This window comes from the organism of the source record quoted next, assembly GCF_019968985.1.
Source record: "MAG: Porospora cf. gigantea B chromosome Unknown PgB_NODE_41_length_56499_cov_120.414, whole genome shotgun sequence".
NCBI lineage: Eukaryota > Apicomplexa > Conoidasida > Eugregarinorida > Porosporidae > Porospora > Porospora cf. gigantea B.
In genome coordinates this window covers 1-14,687 of record NW_027179001.1, presented here as the reverse complement: position 1 = coordinate 14,687, position 14,687 = coordinate 1, and the positions used below count along the sequence as shown (strand labels likewise).

The window sequence follows — 14,687 nt, the reverse complement described above, 5'->3', positions numbered from 1 at the left end:
AGCCGAGAGCCTCCTCAATACGTATCAGCTGATTATACTTGGCCAGACGCTCAGAGCGGCATGGTGCGCCGGTCTTGACCTTGCCCTCATGTCCAGCAGCCTTGATGGCCTCAGTCAGAATATCCAAAGCCTCAAAGTGTTGGGTGCAAAGCCACCCTCATCGCCAACGTTGGTGGCGTCCATGCCGTACTTAGACTTGATGACTGCCTTCAGGTTGTGGTACACCTCTGCACCCATCTTCACAGCCTCTTTGAAAGTCTCAGCGCCCAGCTGCAGCGCCAGCACGGCACACAGCCATCGACACCGCGAGGATGGCGTTGGCGCCAAGCTTCTGCTTGCACCACCCAAACTCGTTCCGTGTGCCATCAGGCTCCTCAACCATTTTCTTATCAATGGCACTGGCGAGTAACGTCCATTCCTACCAGTGCCGGGGCTATTATTGCGTTCACATTCTCAATAGCTTTCACACACCCTTTCCTAGGTACCTCGACTTATCGCCATCACGCAGCTCCAGAGCCTCATAGATGCTCGAAACACCAGAAGGCACCGCAGCCCTGAAGAGACCTTCCTTAGTTGTAAGGTCAACCTCAACGGTTGGATTTCCCCGCGAGTCTATGATCTCACGGGCCTTCACGTTGACAATGGTGGAATCCATCTATAATTTTAGCTTCGGTGTGTCTGGAAGGTCCATGAATCATGAATGAGTCATGAATCATATGAATTATGAATGAGTCGTGCATTTGTTTCATGTATGTGTTGCATCTTGTAAGGCCGAAAGCGCCGTCGGGCGATAAGCCAAGGCTGAAACGAATCAAACGCCTTTGCCGCGTGTGACATTGCATTGAAGCGAGTGTACTATTGTTGGAAAGCACAAGTTTGACCACTTGGAGAATAGACGAAAACGACGCCCTCTCAGCAGTTTCGTCTGCAAGGGGCTTGCGGCTGAACTAGACCCATCACGTCGCTCACGACGTCGCAGTCGGCTATGACGTCCGGGATATTTGTGAGGTCCGTATGCAGCTCGCTCAGCAACATCAGCAATTGCCGGGCCACCTCAGCGTCACCTCCGGCTCGACGCGCGACTGCGACGTAGGCGCTGGCCTGCTCAAGCAGGCTGTGAAGAATCTCGCATGACTGCTTGAAGTCGTCCGTGCAGAAGCCGCTGCAGTTACGATCTCGGATTGCGGTCATTCGACTCTGCAAAATCGCGCTGACTGTCGACGGGTCCAATGTTGGCATCTCCAGCCTCATGAACACGGTATTAAAAGCGGCCAGGTCCTTCAGGGGGCCTCTCTGGAGGCACTGGAGGCCTATTTTCCCAGAGGTCTTCTCTGGGGTGACGCAGATGAATATCGGCTCGACCAAGCATTTCTTAGCTGACCACCTCGAGATTTTGCGGTTCTCCACGGCCCAGTCGTTAATGCTCAAAAGCACTCGCGGATTGGCAGTGGTTACCGTCCAGCCCACCACTACGTCGGTAGGGTTCGTCTTCTTCTTCAAGTAGATCATTTCCTCGTAGTGGGCCGTGTTCATGCTAACTGTGAAACCATCATCGCTGACTGAGAAGGCGTTGACCACGCAATCCGATACGGTTAAGGTGCGCTCCCGTTGACTGCCGAACAGCGTGCCGATCCTAAACTTCTCCGACCCCCGACCCAGAGAGTCAAGGGTGGTCATGATCGCCACTGGGTTGGTAACCACCTTGAGGGTTGAGACGTCGAAGCCCTCAAGTATCAGGTTGGTACTGACCATCAGAAATGCATATTTTGCTCTTTAGAGCCGAGAAAACCGTAAACGTTCGTTCCTTCCCTAAAGAGAATCACTAAATGCCAAAATCTAGTTGGACTGCCCACAACAGAGAAACTGTTACGATATTATTATTAATCTAGATATTGTTGGTCAATCGACTCACAGAATCTTCATTAATACATGCCGGTCAATTTCAGCCTTCGGCGTTTTCTCAGCGTCCAGAAGGGGAACTTGATATTCAGCCGCATAGCGCAGGAATGGTGGTCGCCTGCAGGCCCCTTTCAGGCGTTGCATGCGGTGAACCCTGTGCGCACCGGTTTCATATTATCTAGACTACGGTCTTTCAGAGGGAAGAAGATTCTCGATGTGGGTTGCGGCGGCGGCATTCTCAGCGAGTCGATGACTCAGGGTGGCGCCAATGTGACTGGTCTCGACATATCGAATGAATCGCTCAAGGCGGCTCGACAACATGCCCAACTTGCAAAGATAAATATCGACTACCGGCTCGAGACATTGGAAGATCACGTTGAGAGTCGCGCTGGTTACTACGACGCAGTTACCTGTCTGGAGGTTCTCGAACACGTGGAGGACCCGCAGGCCATGGTTAAGGCGTGCTCAAAGGTTCTGAAGCCTGGAGGTGACGCTTTTTTTTCGACACTCAACCGAGGAATTCGATGCTACTTGCAGGCCATCATCGGAGGGGAATACATCTTGGGAATCATTCCTAAAGGGAGTCACAAATACAGAAATCTAATCAAGCCATCAGAGTTGGAAAGGATGGCAGCCCAAAGCGGATTTGAAGTTAATCACACTGCAGGCATCTACTACAACCCACTTTCCCGTCGTGCTCGACTCGGTCGCAGTCATAAGGTGAACTACATCGTCCATGCCACTAAACTCAGTAAGGAGTAGAACGTACCGCGCCTCCACCTCTGCCTCTGCCTCTACCGCGGCTGGAGAACCCGCGCATGTTTCCGCGCCCGCGACCCCTGAAGGGCATGAAGCCACCCATGAAGGGCTGCATGTGAGGCGGCACGTACTTCTTCTTGGTGACGCCTGGGATGTTAGTGCGCTTTTCTCGAACCTTCAGCTGCCGGCCGCGTAGCTCTGAATCGTTCAGCTCCAGGGCCTTGGTTGCCGACTCCGCCTCGTTGAACTCGATATACGCGTACCCTTTAGACATTCCTGTTTGGCTGTTGACGAGGATAGTGACACGTTTTATGGGGCCGGCGTCGACGAAGTGCGCCTTCAGTTCCTCAGGTGAGCATTCGTAGTCGACCTGGCCGACGTAAACTGATCGTTGGTCCACCTCGTCGACCTCCGGCTGCTCTGGGGGCGTGCCCGACTCGCCATCTTCCGGATCGTCTCCAGGCTGAGACTCAGCGTGCTTCTCTTCGTTGCGAAGTCCAAGAAGCTTGGTTGCCTTCCGCTCCTCCTCGGCTGACATCTACGGAAAATCTGGAATTCGAGCTCGGTTCAGAGTGAAGATTCCAACTCCACTCGCGTGTCCGATCTCATCCGATATCAGGTGCCGGTGAAGATAATTTATCTATGAACACAATTACATCTCAAACATTAAAGTTGCATCGTAGAACAGCCTCCCATATGGAGTAGCCGGCCCTGAACAATTGGCGACAATGCTGCGCGTTGTCGTGCAGACAGCGCGATTATTCCGATTTTCGGCATGGTGACGTTCATTTGCGACCTTTGTCAAGCCTCGCTCAAGAAGCAGCAAGTGGAGAAGCACTACCTCACCAAGTGTAGAGACGCCTGGACCTTTACCTGTTTGGATTGTCGGAAGACATTCGCTGGGGAGGACTACAAGAATCACTCGGAGTGCAAAACGGAGAAGGAGCAGTACTGGGGACAGTACGCTGGCAAGGACCAAGGCAAGAAGCCCGTTGAACGGGCTGCAAAAGACAAATCTGTGCCGGAGAATAAAACTGAGAGAAATTCCAAGAGAAAACCCGACTCCCTCGAACCCCCTCCCAAGAAATCCAAGACGACCTGGCAAGGATCCCTTTCTGAGACGGTGGCGACCTCTCTGAAGGAGCTAACGACGGACACGACGGTTAAACGATTCATTCGGCGAGTCGAGAAGTGCGCTGATGAGATAGGGGGTAAATTCGACCGGGACATGGTGCTGCTGCTCATCCCCCCAGGAAGGGTGGACATGGACAACCTCACAGTCAAAAGGTTGGAGTCTCGATAGTGAAAGCGAACCCTTCGTCAGCAGCAGCTTTGGTCTTTTTCTTGTTTTTTCTTTTCGTGGAAAGTCCCCCAACAAAGTCAGCTCCAGGGACAGCTGTGGAGTTCGGCTTTGAGAGGTCCTTCGCCGTCCCAACGTTCGTCTCCTTGCTGAGTTGGTCCGCCTTTTTCGTCTCTTCACCGTAGCCAACCGGCTGCAATGTCGCGTCCGGTTCCATAAACTCGCAGTTCTCAGGTCGCCACTCGAATGAGGTGAGGCCGTCCATTAATGTCGTCGCCAGCACAGCTCCATTGTACTGAACGATCTTGAAGTGATTGTCAATCTTCATACGCGGGAGTGCCGACGCACAGAGAATCCACCTAGAGTCAGGGGCCCAAGAGCAAAGAACGGTGCAGTCTAGGCGATTCGACCCCACAACAGTGAGCTTCTGGAGGTCCCAGATGTCTGTCAGTCCCGCCATGTTTCCGAAACCACCAGAGAGCAGGAAGCGCCCGCATTTGCTGAACCGCAAAGTATTTCGTCGCGAAGTGCCGAAGTCGACGAGAGGCTTCCCAGTGGTCCCGTCGAACAGAGTCACCTTTGGAGGTATCGGTCCACTGACGGCAGCAAACTTATTCTCTGTCGTCGACCATGTGATGTCGTGGATGGGCCCCTCAGTAATGGGTTGCATGGCTTTACCGGCTCCTACCAAGGGTAGCAGATATACAACATCTTTTCCGTAGTAAGATTGACCCGTGGAATCTACCTCCGAGTGCGTGATGGCTATGAGGCCTGTGTCGTCATGGTTCATCATCAACGTGACAGAGTCGCAGTTGAAGTAGGATGTGGACTGAAGAATCGAATTCGGGGCGAAGAGGTTGGTCACCTTCACTGACCCAGGAGCGCTTTTCTTCTTTCGTGTCGAGGTGCTTGCAGTGGCCACCAAACAGGTAGTGCCCTTCTCCAATCCCATGTGGAACGTTGTCATTCGATCATGTGTAACAGTCGTCCAGGCAGCGTTACCTGGCCCGATGAGCGGATCGGACATTCTATAGACGTCCACGCCTCTACCAGTCGCCTGGTACCCCAAAAAAGTTTCCTTGCTCGACCACTGGCACGGCGGAAAGGCTTCCACGTAGTTCCCCAAAGCGTGGTTGACAAGGATCTCCCCGTCAGACAACCTGACTATCCGGAAATTTTTAGGGTCGCTGACCTCGTATCGACTACACAAGGCCACGAAATTCCCCTGTGGCGACAACTGCATTCGAACTATCTTGTTCACGCAAGGAGACCACTTATGTAGCAGCGCCAACGACTCCCCATCAAAAACGCTCAGCGTAGGCACTGGCGTCGCGGAGGCAACAGCTAGGACACGTCCATCAGGTGACCACTGCGCCACCTCTGCCTCGGGCAGCTCCACCAGCGTTTCGGCTTGACCCTCCTCGGTGAATCTGTAGACCTGGAGTCCGCTGTCGGAGACACTGTAGCCGAGCATGGAAAACTAAGGATTTCTCGCGTGGCACGCGGCTTCACAGGGTCAGGTCATGATCGCAGGTGCGCTCCTTTGCTGTAGTGGCCAGTTGTGTGGTGGTCACCTTGAAATCGCATCTGCCGGCAGAAATCATGAGCGGCCTCTTTTTGAAAAGGCTGCTGTTGTGGCGGAATGGAGACGTTACGTACCGTCAGACCGTCAGCAGTGACCTGCTCGCCTTGAGTCGGATGTGTCAAGCCCTGATCAGTTCTGGCCTAGTTTTGGCCTTCATGAGCTCCGATCCTAAGAACAAATTCTATGACCACGTAGCCACTCCAGATGCCCATGGCACATTAGTGTGGGTCGAGTCCCTAGAGAAGGCACGTTACCCAACGATGGTGAATCCGCCTGCGCGACCGAGCTACACGTGCACAGTAAACGACCATTGGACATGGTATCCAACCCCCTCACATTTTCATTGGCCCATTGCTATCCTGGTGTGCCTTGCAGTGCTTCAGGGCCTGCACTCTCTCATCTACTTCTTTCGGGGGCGAGCGTACTCAGTGTTCGCCAAGTGAGCAACGTGCCTCCTTATCAACAGTCAACCAGATGCGCAATTCGTTGGATCTCCCCCTACCCGGTTCAAGCTGGCCGCCCACTTCATTCGCGGCTCTGGGTGGGTGGTGAAGGTGCTCAACGTGGCACTAGTGGGTTTGAAGCAACCCATTTACGCAGGCTATCCTTCTTTTCCTCGCTGTGTACCACCTCGTCATAGGGAGTTGCGTAAGAGCTGAGTGGGTCCTTGACAGCATCTACGAGCTGTACGCTCTGACATACAACGCATTCACAATTGCAGAAGTTGGGTAAAACACTGCGCCAAAGACAACACTAGGCTCGCTCCGGCCTGCAATCTGTACTACAACTACCGGGCATTCCCGTCTGTTCCCTGTGGGACTGGGAGAGGCAAGTCCAAACCTTGCAGAACCATGGGCTTCAAGTGGAGTGCGTCTGAGAGCGCCTGGATAGCGCGCGAGTTCAAAAGCCCCACCATCTGCAATGACGCGGCCTGGAAGGGCCAGGGCAAAGAAGCGGGACTTGACACCTTGGCGCCCTTTTGGCCCAGAACACCTATGTCATTGGACCTCGCACTCAGCTCTCAAGGGGCGCTGGCTTTAAAACATGAAGACGCCGGCCGTTGGATATCGTTCTTGGACTCAGTGGCTGAGGATGTGGGCGCTGTCGAAGTCTCCCCTGAGCAGTCTTCGGAGAACGCTGAGGAACCGGACCTCCCGTGGACGGGTTGGAAAACGGTGGACTTGGCGTTCGCTGCAAGCTACAGGTTGGGAATGCGCAGTCTTATCGAAGACTCATTTCTGTCACGGGTTTCCTCTCTTTGGGCTTTTACAATGTTGATGGTGTTCGTACTGGAGAGATACGTCATCTCTCGCCTCATTCAAAGTGGGATCTGGGACCTCTATCCACAGACCCCCTCCCTGCCACCCTATGGCAACCGGATGGTCGTCAAAGCTCTGCGTTACAAAGGATTCGGAGCTTCTACCGAAGGCTCAAGTACTGGGCTAGTCAAGCGTTGGCCTACTGAAACCTCTTTCGTGAAAACGTCTTCATCATTCGCCGTCGACGGACTCCATTCGGTCTCACATACGCACCAAGCTGCAGTGGTGCAGCCGTTAGGTTCTTTCCTGCCTTTAGAAGGCGCCATACGTATTGGGAGTCCTGGCCACGAGGAGTATCAGGGAATGGGACTTCTAGGGCAACCTCCCGTTTCACCGACAGCCAACCATTTTGGTACCACCCGACTCTGGCATTGGGCAGATTCAGCTTCTCAGGAAAGAACCAGCGAAACGTGGGATCGGCCTGAGGTTCCACACCAGGTTCCCGTGTTGGGAGGCGATCTTTTAATATTTGGTAGTCCCATGGACTCCAAGACTTCTCAAACCATTCTTCGTCAACTAGAAGCTCTAAGTGCTCGCTGGATCACAGCCTGATTCCTGGCTTACTACGGCTCTCTCGCCAGAACTTCGGCAAGGTCAGGGTCCTGATCCCACACTGGGATCCGTTTGAGGGACTGCTCCCATTCCTTCATCCTATCCGCGCATTCGTACACATAGCACATGAGAAAGCCATGCAGGAACGCCTCCAGATCACCCCTTTCCCTGAATACTCTGTCGATGATCTCGATTCGCCGAGGATGCATGTAGTCGTCAACATCGAAAAACGACACCACATCTCCTTTGGCCACGTCCACTCCCAGCTTTCGAGCTGCCCCAGCGAATCGATGCCCATCAGCAATGATGACCCGCAAACCAGGAACCTGATACAGATCCACATCGCTGGCGCCTTCCACGTACGACAGCAAGTCCAGCAGCGTCTCGTGGTCTGATCTATGTCGGAAGGAGCCACCCTTGTTTGAGGGAGGAGGTTTGTCGAGCCACCTTGGTTCAATCATCGATCTCAACGCCGACGGAGAACCAAACAGGTCCAGTTCCACATGTCGAAACGTGTCAGGACTCACCACCAGAATAATCTCCATAGGAGCAAGGGTTTGGTTTCGGACAGACTCCAAAAGTCGGGGAATGAAGATACCGTCAGCCGCAGTACAGGGCACGACGAGAGAGACCTTAGACGTCGGACCAGACATATCAACTACACTTCTCGGTGCGCGCCAGAACAGTACTCCTGCACAGATTAAGCTTCCTAGAAGAACAGCCGTTCTCGACCGCATAATGATGACAGATATGACACAATTCTATTTCAACTCAATCAGAATGTCGTCGATGCCAAATGAGGCATCGCAAGCGGGCTTAGATCCTAAAGTGCTAGCAATTTCAAGCCAAAGGTCGCTCTTCTTGTGTGGGATCTCGACACTGAAGTAGTGAGATAGCTTGTCAGGAAACATACGACCGCAGAAGTCGAGTGCTTTGTTCTTACACTCCTGAGTGAAGAACCCGTCGCACCAATCATAGGCATGACTCCAACGAATGCTGTCGTCTGCTGTCAGGTACACAGTTTCTCCCTTCCACTCGTCGAAAAAGTGCACCAAACCTGAAACTCGTAGTTGAGTGTGTGTCGGCAGACCTTTGTAGTGCCTCGAAGCCTTCTGCTTGGCCCCCAGGGTACAATGACCCCCTAGGAACTTGTTCAGGCTGTTGCCGCAAGTTTGGGTTTTCTTTGGCTTCCACTTGTGCTCCGGCTCGTCAAAGGTGTCCAGAGACCACATTACCCATTGAGGTATGCCTCGGCTGAGGCGTGAGGTGTGTATGTCATCCACAGCCATGTTTCGGACTGTTATTGCGTCCTGGCTGAAGCCCAGTAGAACCCGATTCTTGGGATCGTTCATGAAGAAGTTTTTGTGACTATCCAATCCGCACCTAAACTGGCTCTGACCAAAGACCAGGGAACCAGTCACCTTGAGGACTGGAGGTCCTCCGAAGACGCATGGAAGCAAAAGAAGCGTTCGCATGTAGAAATACGTCACGTAATGATACCCTCTCCGAAGTCCCAATCAGCCTCCATAGGGGAAATCAGCATTAATTAATAAGAATGACCCGAACTGATGAGAACGTTCCACAATCTGCGTGGAAATTCCCACCTCTATCGGTTCAGACCCTGTTGTTGTTCAGCGCCACCAGCGGCCCTGTCCCGAGTGAGTGGTTTCTACCCACCACAGCCGCCTCTTCCGAGTTGCCACTCCCTCTACGCAAAAGCAGGAAATCTGAGGCGCGTACCGCCGATTCTAGACTGGCTGAGGAGGCTGAACAACTCGAACAGCTCCTAAACCCCAAATCCCAGACGTTCTTTCCCGACGGTGACTTTGCACCCGACCTGTACCGGCCTGTGAGAGCAAGCTCTGAGCTGCAAACAGTGGAAGAACAGCTCCGTAACCTCAACGTCTCTGTTGGAAAATCATTGAGCTATGATCAGGTGGCTCAGACCTTCGAGCATCGGGTACGCTGCATGTCAGTTATTAGAGCTACGAGTCCTACGCCGCTGACATCATTCAGTGCAAATTACCAGAAGATATGGGGACATGCACATCTCTTCCATGGGAACGATCTAGGCCTTTTAACCGTTCTACAGTTGATGGGGCTCACAACCACCAAAGCGATGAAAGGGAGTAGCCCCCATACCTCCGACCCGGTTCTAAACCCCTTGATCCCTGAGGATCGTGCGATCGTCTCTCAAATGTCGGACTCCATCTATATTGAGAAGGCCTCATGCCGCTTAGAGGAGGACTTCGCAGACCTTGTTGCCATCCTCCACAGGCAAATCGAAAAAACGACTTCGGATACTGATCGCTTGAATCAACTCACGCTAGCATGGGAGCAATCATTCGGCAAGTATTTCAGCATGTTCAGTTTGCTCCAGTACCTTGGGTATCCCACGTTGGTTAGCTACGTCGATGATGTATTCAGTAGACGCCAAATGAACGCCGCGCCCGACAAGACAGAAGTTGAGCTCGAAGAGATCATGCTACGATTGCGCAGGGCAGTTAGTCGAGTCGGCACTGCTTCAGCCTCTAGTCTAGCCCCGGAGGCGCCTCCGTTCGTTCCTCTGGCCGCCCAGCACATTACACGTGACAGTCTTGTCAAGCAACTGCAGCAACTCGTGTCCTCCATTCTCAAACTCCGCGGGTCGGAGAGTGAGGCTCGCATAATCGTAATCCCCGATCTATACGAAGCGTGGGCCAACATCTACCAGGACATGCCCTCCCTTTCCAGTCTGCTGATTCGAATGGGGATCCCCACATTGCCAGGTTTCCTCAAGGATATCGGATTCAGAGTCGGACCCGACTTGCTCAACAGCTACCCCCTCTACATTGGTAATCCCGACATCCCCTTTCCTCTTAGTCTGGAGGTCGGCGCTCGGACTGCCGTTCGAACTGAGATAAGGGATGCTCTCCGCGATGCCTGCGAACAGCAACGAGGGCGAGCTGCTGGATTGCAGCGGGCTGAGCGAATAAGTGCTTTACCGATTATTGCCCAGCAGCTGGTCCCTGGTAGTGTGCCTCCCGTCATGGAATCTGCCGATGCTGAGCTACTGGAGGGTGGCATCTTCGGCGTTTTGCCTGAGTGGTTACCAGTTTATTACGAAGCAGTTGTTGCTGGTAGACTGCACGAATGCATGGACCGGGTTTTCCCTCAGAAGTCCCATTTCGCTGACACAATGAGACTGTTCGACACCGCGAATCTTGAAGACTTCTGCCGGGGTCTAAGCGGTGTCCAACAAATCGGATCCAGCTTGATCCCCGAGACCATACTTCTTAAGTACTTCCCTCACCTTTCCGCGTCTACTTGACATGAGCACTGCAAGCACCTCCCTTCCGCTTCACTACGAATTTCACTTTGCGCCCCTTGTACTTTATCACGTACTCTCTCTCCACATCAGGCGGTAGGCAGCGTCTACAGTGTCGCATACTCACTTTGCAGGCCGAGCAGACCGAGCAGGTAGTGCTGCTGTCAGGCTCGCTGGTAAACTGGCTGGACTTGTCCGTCTTCTCTGTTGCCGTGGTGGTGTCTGGCATGGCCGAGCTGCTCTCGGTGGGGTACGTCGGACATGGGGGACATGTGGGGCAGGTTTTAGTCGGTTCAGGTTCAGTAGGGCTCGTAGATTCCGGACATTCTAGGGTGTATGTATGTTCCCACCACATGTGGCTGTCTTCGTCCCAAAAGAGGTCGCACTCTTGTTGACAATCCTCTGTTGTGCATTCGCAGGTATTGCTTCCACAATCTTCGATCGCTTGGCATGATTCGCTTCCCGAATCTTCGATCGCTTGGCATGATTCAGTGAATTCTTCATTGTTCTTGGTGGGAGTGCCTCGAACGACTCTACACCCCCGAATTCCGATAGCTTCAGCTAGTGTAAAGACCACCAGACACGCCGACCATCGCATATTCGCCGAATCTTTTGCAATCTATTCATGCGGACTTCACATGACGTATCTTCCGCGGCAGTTTCTTCAGAAAGTTCGACGGATACACAGAGTAGGCGGTGTATTTCTTACGTTGCCCGTCAACTCGGTTGATGAAACCTTCAGCACGCCCGCAGTTGGCGATCAAGTGTTTCGTCTCCCTTCCGCCAGGACAAGGAGCCCCACATATGTGGTAGCAGTCTTTGCTGTCGCTGCCACAGTCAGCCAAGTACGCCTCGGACTCGTACAGCTCCGGCAATGTGAAACACGACACATCAAAGCCCTCGTTCGTTTCAGTGACGGCAACTAAGTTCCCGCAGTTGCTGGCCTGAGACTGGAGGACAGGAAGCATGGACTGCTTTGGTTTGACTCGGCGGACATTGGACATTGACCGAGGCATTATGTCAGGGTCCTCAGGGTCCACGACGAGAAGGCAGAAGGGCTCAGCCGCAACCAGAGCGGCGATGATTGTCATGCCCGCCCACATTTAGATATTATACATGAGGATACGTCATCACATATGAGTTGACAACTACACGTCCATGTTTTTGTGGTACAAAAAGTGTCGAACATCCGCCAGCAGCGTCAGACAAGAAGATCCGTACTCCGTTTTGTCCCAAAATTTGCGGTTTAAGCGGGCTCGGAACGTCAGCATGGCCAGTCTCCAAACAACAATCAAGACAGAGCAGGACTCCTTCTCGGAGTACCGTACATATCCGGGCAGAGGAACGCGCTACGTCGCCAAGGATGGAAAGTCGTTCTTCTTCCAGTGCAACAAGAGCCGCGCCAAGCATCTGTTGAAGCGCAAGCCTCAGAAGATCAGATGGACCACAGCCTGGAGGCGCGCGCACAAGAAGCTCCACACCACGGACCTCAACATGCGTAAGCGCAAACGCCGGCAGCAAAAGGTGCAGAAGGCTATCGTTGGTCTGTCGTTGGACGACCTCAAGAAGCACCGCAAGCCGGTGGCGCCTAAGGGAGATGCCAAGAGTGCCGCGCTTCAAGAAGCCAAGGCCCGCAAGAGCCGTAAAAAATGATTGTACGTGTGAGATTCCGGCCTAGCCATAAACGGGTATTTATGCTGCCATTGTACACTCTAAACACGGGCTACGAGCTGGTGGACGCACAAGGCTACGCTGACGAGCTGCCGGAGAATCGAACGCAGATTGACGCACTGGTGGAAGCGGCTATGAAAGAGCTGCCAACGCGCGACTACCTCCAAAGTCTGCCTCCACCCAAAACGACTGCAATTGACACGTTGCTGGCAGCGCGAGGGGCGCATATGCCCGACACGGCTAAGGAGATCTCCTTGGCACCTGAAGTCCCGTCAAACTCGAACATCAGCCAAGAGCTAGACTTGTGGGAAACCCACCGAAGACAGCTTCAGATAGCGCTGGAGATGTGCAATGCTGAGCGCGTGAACTTGGAACTGATGCTGGAATACGGAGCGACCGCATGGGACGTCAATGCTGGTTGCAGACAGCACCTCTGTAGCCAGGTGAAGCGTTCTCTGGCTGAAATCCAGTCGGACGTTGACGCGGTCAACAAGAGAAGGAAGATGAGCCAGCTGGACTTCAGTCGTAAGCTGCGCGTCGTTGCAGACGAGAAGGGATCCCTCGAGACCCAGAACGCGGAAGTGTTCTCGGCCATAGCTGGGTTGGAGGAGCAGGTCCGCCAACGTGCTAATGCTGCTGTTGTGTTGTGAGAATGTGTACCGATTTGAGTTATGAGCCAAGTTTGACGTGATTTGAGAAACTCAACAATTATGCAGCTGCTTGTTCACAACCTGAAACAACAAGCGTTCTCTGTATCGATTGAAGAATCCAGCACCATCAAAGATGTCAAGGTGAAGCTCTCAGCTGACCTCAAGGAGGACGCTGACTGCTTGAAGTTGATTTTTAAAGGCGTAGTCTTGGATGATAAGTCCACAGTTGCCGAGTGTCGACTTCAGAACGACGACAAGCTCGTCGTCATGACCATGAGGGCCAAGCACAAGAAGGAGAGAGTGGAGCCCGATCCTGTCGCTGCTCCTGTCGCTGCTCCTGCAGCTGCTCCTGTCGCCGCTCCTGCAGCTGCTCCTGTCGCTGCCCCTGCAGCTGCTCCTGCAGTCGCTCCTGTTGCTCCCCCCACATCCCAAACGGAGGCGACTGAGCCCTCCGCCCAGGAACTCGAAGAAGCTATTACGCGACTGACTGACATGTGGTTTGACCGCGCTGACGCTGAAAGGGCGCTACGTCTGACGTTTATGGACGTCGATAGGGCGGCTGAACTTTTGCTAGCGGGGCCCCTTGACGACGCTGCAGCGGAGGGCAACTCAGAGGAGGTGGAACCGGTGCCTGAGGTCGTCCTTCCTGCAGACCATCCCTTGGCTGGTTTAGCAGAACATCCTATGTTCCAGCAGATGCGGTCGCTGATCCAGTCGAATCCCGCAGTACTGCCCAACATTCTGTCGTTGATAGCTCAAGAAAATCCAGCGCTGGCGGAGGCCATAAGTAATCATCAGGCTGAGTTCCTCCAAATACTTCTCGCAGGCCAAGCAGGCGGTGAAGTTCGACAAACCCAGGAAATCCGATTGACCGAAGATGAGATGGCGGCAATCAGACGCCTGGAAGAATTAGGGTTCGAGACTGAACGGTGCGTTGAAGCCTACCTCGTCTGCGACAAGAACGAACAACTCGCCGCTAATTATCTATTCGAGTCGATGCTTGAGGAGCCTCAACAGTAACGCTCATGGAACTGCTGCTCGAGGAGCCCACAGCGCGTACTCCTCTCTGTAATCTGCAGCTCAGGCGTTGTGGCTGAAACGAGTCTTCGAGGATTGAAACTGTGCAGTGGCTGCCTTTGACTTGCTGAACTCGCACATGATTTCATCCGCTGAATCCGAAGAAAAAAATATCATTAATTTAACTTGTTTTAACTAAACTTGTTTTTATTTAAACTTGTTTTAATTTATGAAAATATGGTGTTTTGGGTTCTATTACGTTATGAATGAACCCCACCTCTTTCATGAAATCAGTCGGCGAAATAAAGCTACTTACATTAACTTTGCAATGCGAGCCTTCTCTACTGCTATTCTCTACTCTGTAATCTGCAGCTCAGGCGTTTTGGCTGACAAGGGACTTCGAGGACGAAGCATCAGATCTGGAACTGATCAGGTGCGACCTGTCCAAGACTTCGGACTGTTGACAGATTTGTCGATAACGCCCACAGCTGTGGACGTTGAGATGCTCAAGACTCTACTTGGTCCACTGAATTCTCTAGGTGCGCTTTTCGGCCGATCTCTCTATGATGCTAGTGCCTTCGGCGAGGCTCTCCCCGCTGATGCCTTGGGCAAGGCTCTCCCCGCTGAT

The 14,687-nt window shown here is 53.1% G+C and overlaps 14 protein-coding genes across 19 annotated transcripts; 6 read left to right on the top strand and 8 right to left on the bottom strand.

Moving 5' to 3' along the window:
• Positions 1-114: 114 nt before the first annotated feature.
• KVP17_001295 (uncharacterized protein) lies at positions 115-366 on the bottom strand (the record flags this gene model as incomplete). The annotated part of the gene is made up of 1 exon (XM_068516583.1): positions 115-366. The coding sequence occupies one exon, from the start codon at positions 364-366 to the stop codon at positions 115-117; it is 252 nt and encodes an 83-aa protein (XP_068374345.1).
• A 97-nt stretch (positions 367-463) lies between these two features.
• Positions 464-655, bottom strand: KVP17_001284 (uncharacterized protein; the record flags this gene model as incomplete). The annotated part of the gene is made up of 1 exon (XM_068516563.1): positions 464-655. The coding sequence occupies one exon, from the start codon at positions 653-655 to the stop codon at positions 464-466; it is 192 nt and encodes a 63-aa protein (XP_068374325.1).
• A 257-nt stretch (positions 656-912) lies between these two features.
• Positions 913-1,752, bottom strand: KVP17_001291 (uncharacterized protein; the record flags this gene model as incomplete). Its single annotated transcript, XM_068516578.1, has 1 exon — positions 913-1,752. One exon carries the CDS (start codon positions 1,750-1,752, stop codon positions 913-915), a length of 840 nt encoding a protein of 279 aa, XP_068374340.1.
• Positions 1,753-2,647: 895 nt separating this feature from the next.
• KVP17_001292 (uncharacterized protein) lies at positions 2,648-3,196 on the bottom strand (the record flags this gene model as incomplete). The annotated part of the gene is made up of 1 exon (XM_068516579.1): positions 2,648-3,196. One exon carries the CDS (start codon positions 3,194-3,196, stop codon positions 2,648-2,650), a length of 549 nt encoding a protein of 182 aa, XP_068374341.1.
• A 237-nt stretch (positions 3,197-3,433) lies between these two features.
• On the top strand, positions 3,434-3,961 carry KVP17_005207 (uncharacterized protein; the record flags this gene model as incomplete). The annotated part of the gene is made up of 1 exon (XM_068515013.1): positions 3,434-3,961. The coding sequence occupies one exon, from the start codon at positions 3,434-3,436 to the stop codon at positions 3,959-3,961; it is 528 nt and encodes a 175-aa protein (XP_068374360.1).
• KVP17_001294 (uncharacterized protein) lies at positions 3,939-5,432 on the bottom strand (the record flags this gene model as incomplete). Of its 2 annotated transcripts, XM_068516581.1 has the most annotated exons (2): positions 4,039-4,107; positions 4,149-5,432. In XM_068516581.1, 2 exons carry the CDS (start codon positions 5,430-5,432, stop codon positions 4,039-4,041), a joined length of 1,353 nt encoding a protein of 450 aa, XP_068374343.1. The 2 variants fall into 2 exon arrangements, with proteins under 2 accessions (XP_068374344.1, XP_068374343.1); XM_068516582.1 differs by having other exon boundaries at positions 3,939-5,432.
• Positions 5,433-5,560: 128 nt separating this feature from the next.
• On the top strand, positions 5,561-7,414 carry KVP17_001289 (uncharacterized protein; the record flags this gene model as incomplete). 3 transcript variants are annotated; one of them, XM_068516571.1, is made up of 5 exons in its annotated part: positions 5,561-5,982; positions 6,010-6,115; positions 6,144-6,271; positions 6,301-6,866; positions 6,893-7,008. In XM_068516571.1, 5 exons carry the CDS (start codon positions 5,561-5,563, stop codon positions 7,006-7,008), a joined length of 1,338 nt encoding a protein of 445 aa, XP_068374333.1. The 3 variants fall into 3 exon arrangements, with proteins under 3 accessions (XP_068374333.1, XP_068374334.1, XP_068374335.1); XM_068516572.1 differs by lacking the exons at positions 6,010-6,115; positions 6,144-6,271; positions 6,301-6,866; positions 6,893-7,008 and having other exon boundaries at positions 5,561-5,986; XM_068516573.1 differs by lacking the exons at positions 5,561-5,982; positions 6,010-6,115; positions 6,144-6,271 and having other exon boundaries at positions 6,395-7,414.
• An 11-nt stretch (positions 7,415-7,425) lies between these two features.
• On the bottom strand, positions 7,426-8,067 carry KVP17_001278 (uncharacterized protein; the record flags this gene model as incomplete). Of its 2 annotated transcripts, none has more annotated exons than XM_068516553.1 (1): positions 7,426-8,067. In XM_068516553.1, one exon carries the CDS (start codon positions 8,065-8,067, stop codon positions 7,426-7,428), a length of 642 nt encoding a protein of 213 aa, XP_068374315.1. The 2 variants fall into 2 exon arrangements, with proteins under 2 accessions (XP_068374315.1, XP_068374314.1); XM_068516552.1 differs by having other exon boundaries at positions 7,426-7,959.
• Positions 8,068-8,175: 108 nt separating this feature from the next.
• On the bottom strand, positions 8,176-8,889 carry KVP17_001302 (uncharacterized protein; the record flags this gene model as incomplete). The annotated part of the gene is made up of 1 exon (XM_068516593.1): positions 8,176-8,889. The coding sequence occupies one exon, from the start codon at positions 8,887-8,889 to the stop codon at positions 8,176-8,178; it is 714 nt and encodes a 237-aa protein (XP_068374355.1).
• An 80-nt stretch (positions 8,890-8,969) lies between these two features.
• KVP17_001305 (uncharacterized protein) lies at positions 8,970-10,724 on the top strand (the record flags this gene model as incomplete). The annotated part of the gene is made up of 1 exon (XM_068516597.1): positions 8,970-10,724. One exon carries the CDS (start codon positions 8,970-8,972, stop codon positions 10,722-10,724), a length of 1,755 nt encoding a protein of 584 aa, XP_068374359.1.
• A 620-nt stretch (positions 10,725-11,344) lies between these two features.
• Positions 11,345-11,824, bottom strand: KVP17_001297 (uncharacterized protein; the record flags this gene model as incomplete). The annotated part of the gene is made up of 1 exon (XM_068516585.1): positions 11,345-11,824. One exon carries the CDS (start codon positions 11,822-11,824, stop codon positions 11,345-11,347), a length of 480 nt encoding a protein of 159 aa, XP_068374347.1.
• Positions 11,825-11,879: 55 nt separating this feature from the next.
• On the top strand, positions 11,880-12,374 carry KVP17_001271 (uncharacterized protein; the record flags this gene model as incomplete). Of its 2 annotated transcripts, none has more annotated exons than XM_068516538.1 (1): positions 11,880-12,374. In XM_068516538.1, one exon carries the CDS (start codon positions 11,880-11,882, stop codon positions 12,372-12,374), a length of 495 nt encoding a protein of 164 aa, XP_068374301.1. The 2 variants fall into 2 exon arrangements, with proteins under 2 accessions (XP_068374301.1, XP_068374302.1); XM_068516539.1 differs by having other exon boundaries at positions 11,991-12,374.
• Positions 12,375-12,415: 41 nt separating this feature from the next.
• Positions 12,416-13,042, top strand: KVP17_001274 (uncharacterized protein; the record flags this gene model as incomplete). The annotated part of the gene is made up of 1 exon (XM_068516547.1): positions 12,416-13,042. The coding sequence occupies one exon, from the start codon at positions 12,416-12,418 to the stop codon at positions 13,040-13,042; it is 627 nt and encodes a 208-aa protein (XP_068374309.1).
• A 60-nt stretch (positions 13,043-13,102) lies between these two features.
• On the top strand, positions 13,103-14,062 carry KVP17_001282 (uncharacterized protein; the record flags this gene model as incomplete). The annotated part of the gene is made up of 1 exon (XM_068516561.1): positions 13,103-14,062. One exon carries the CDS (start codon positions 13,103-13,105, stop codon positions 14,060-14,062), a length of 960 nt encoding a protein of 319 aa, XP_068374323.1.
• Positions 14,063-14,687: the final 625 nt, after the last annotated feature.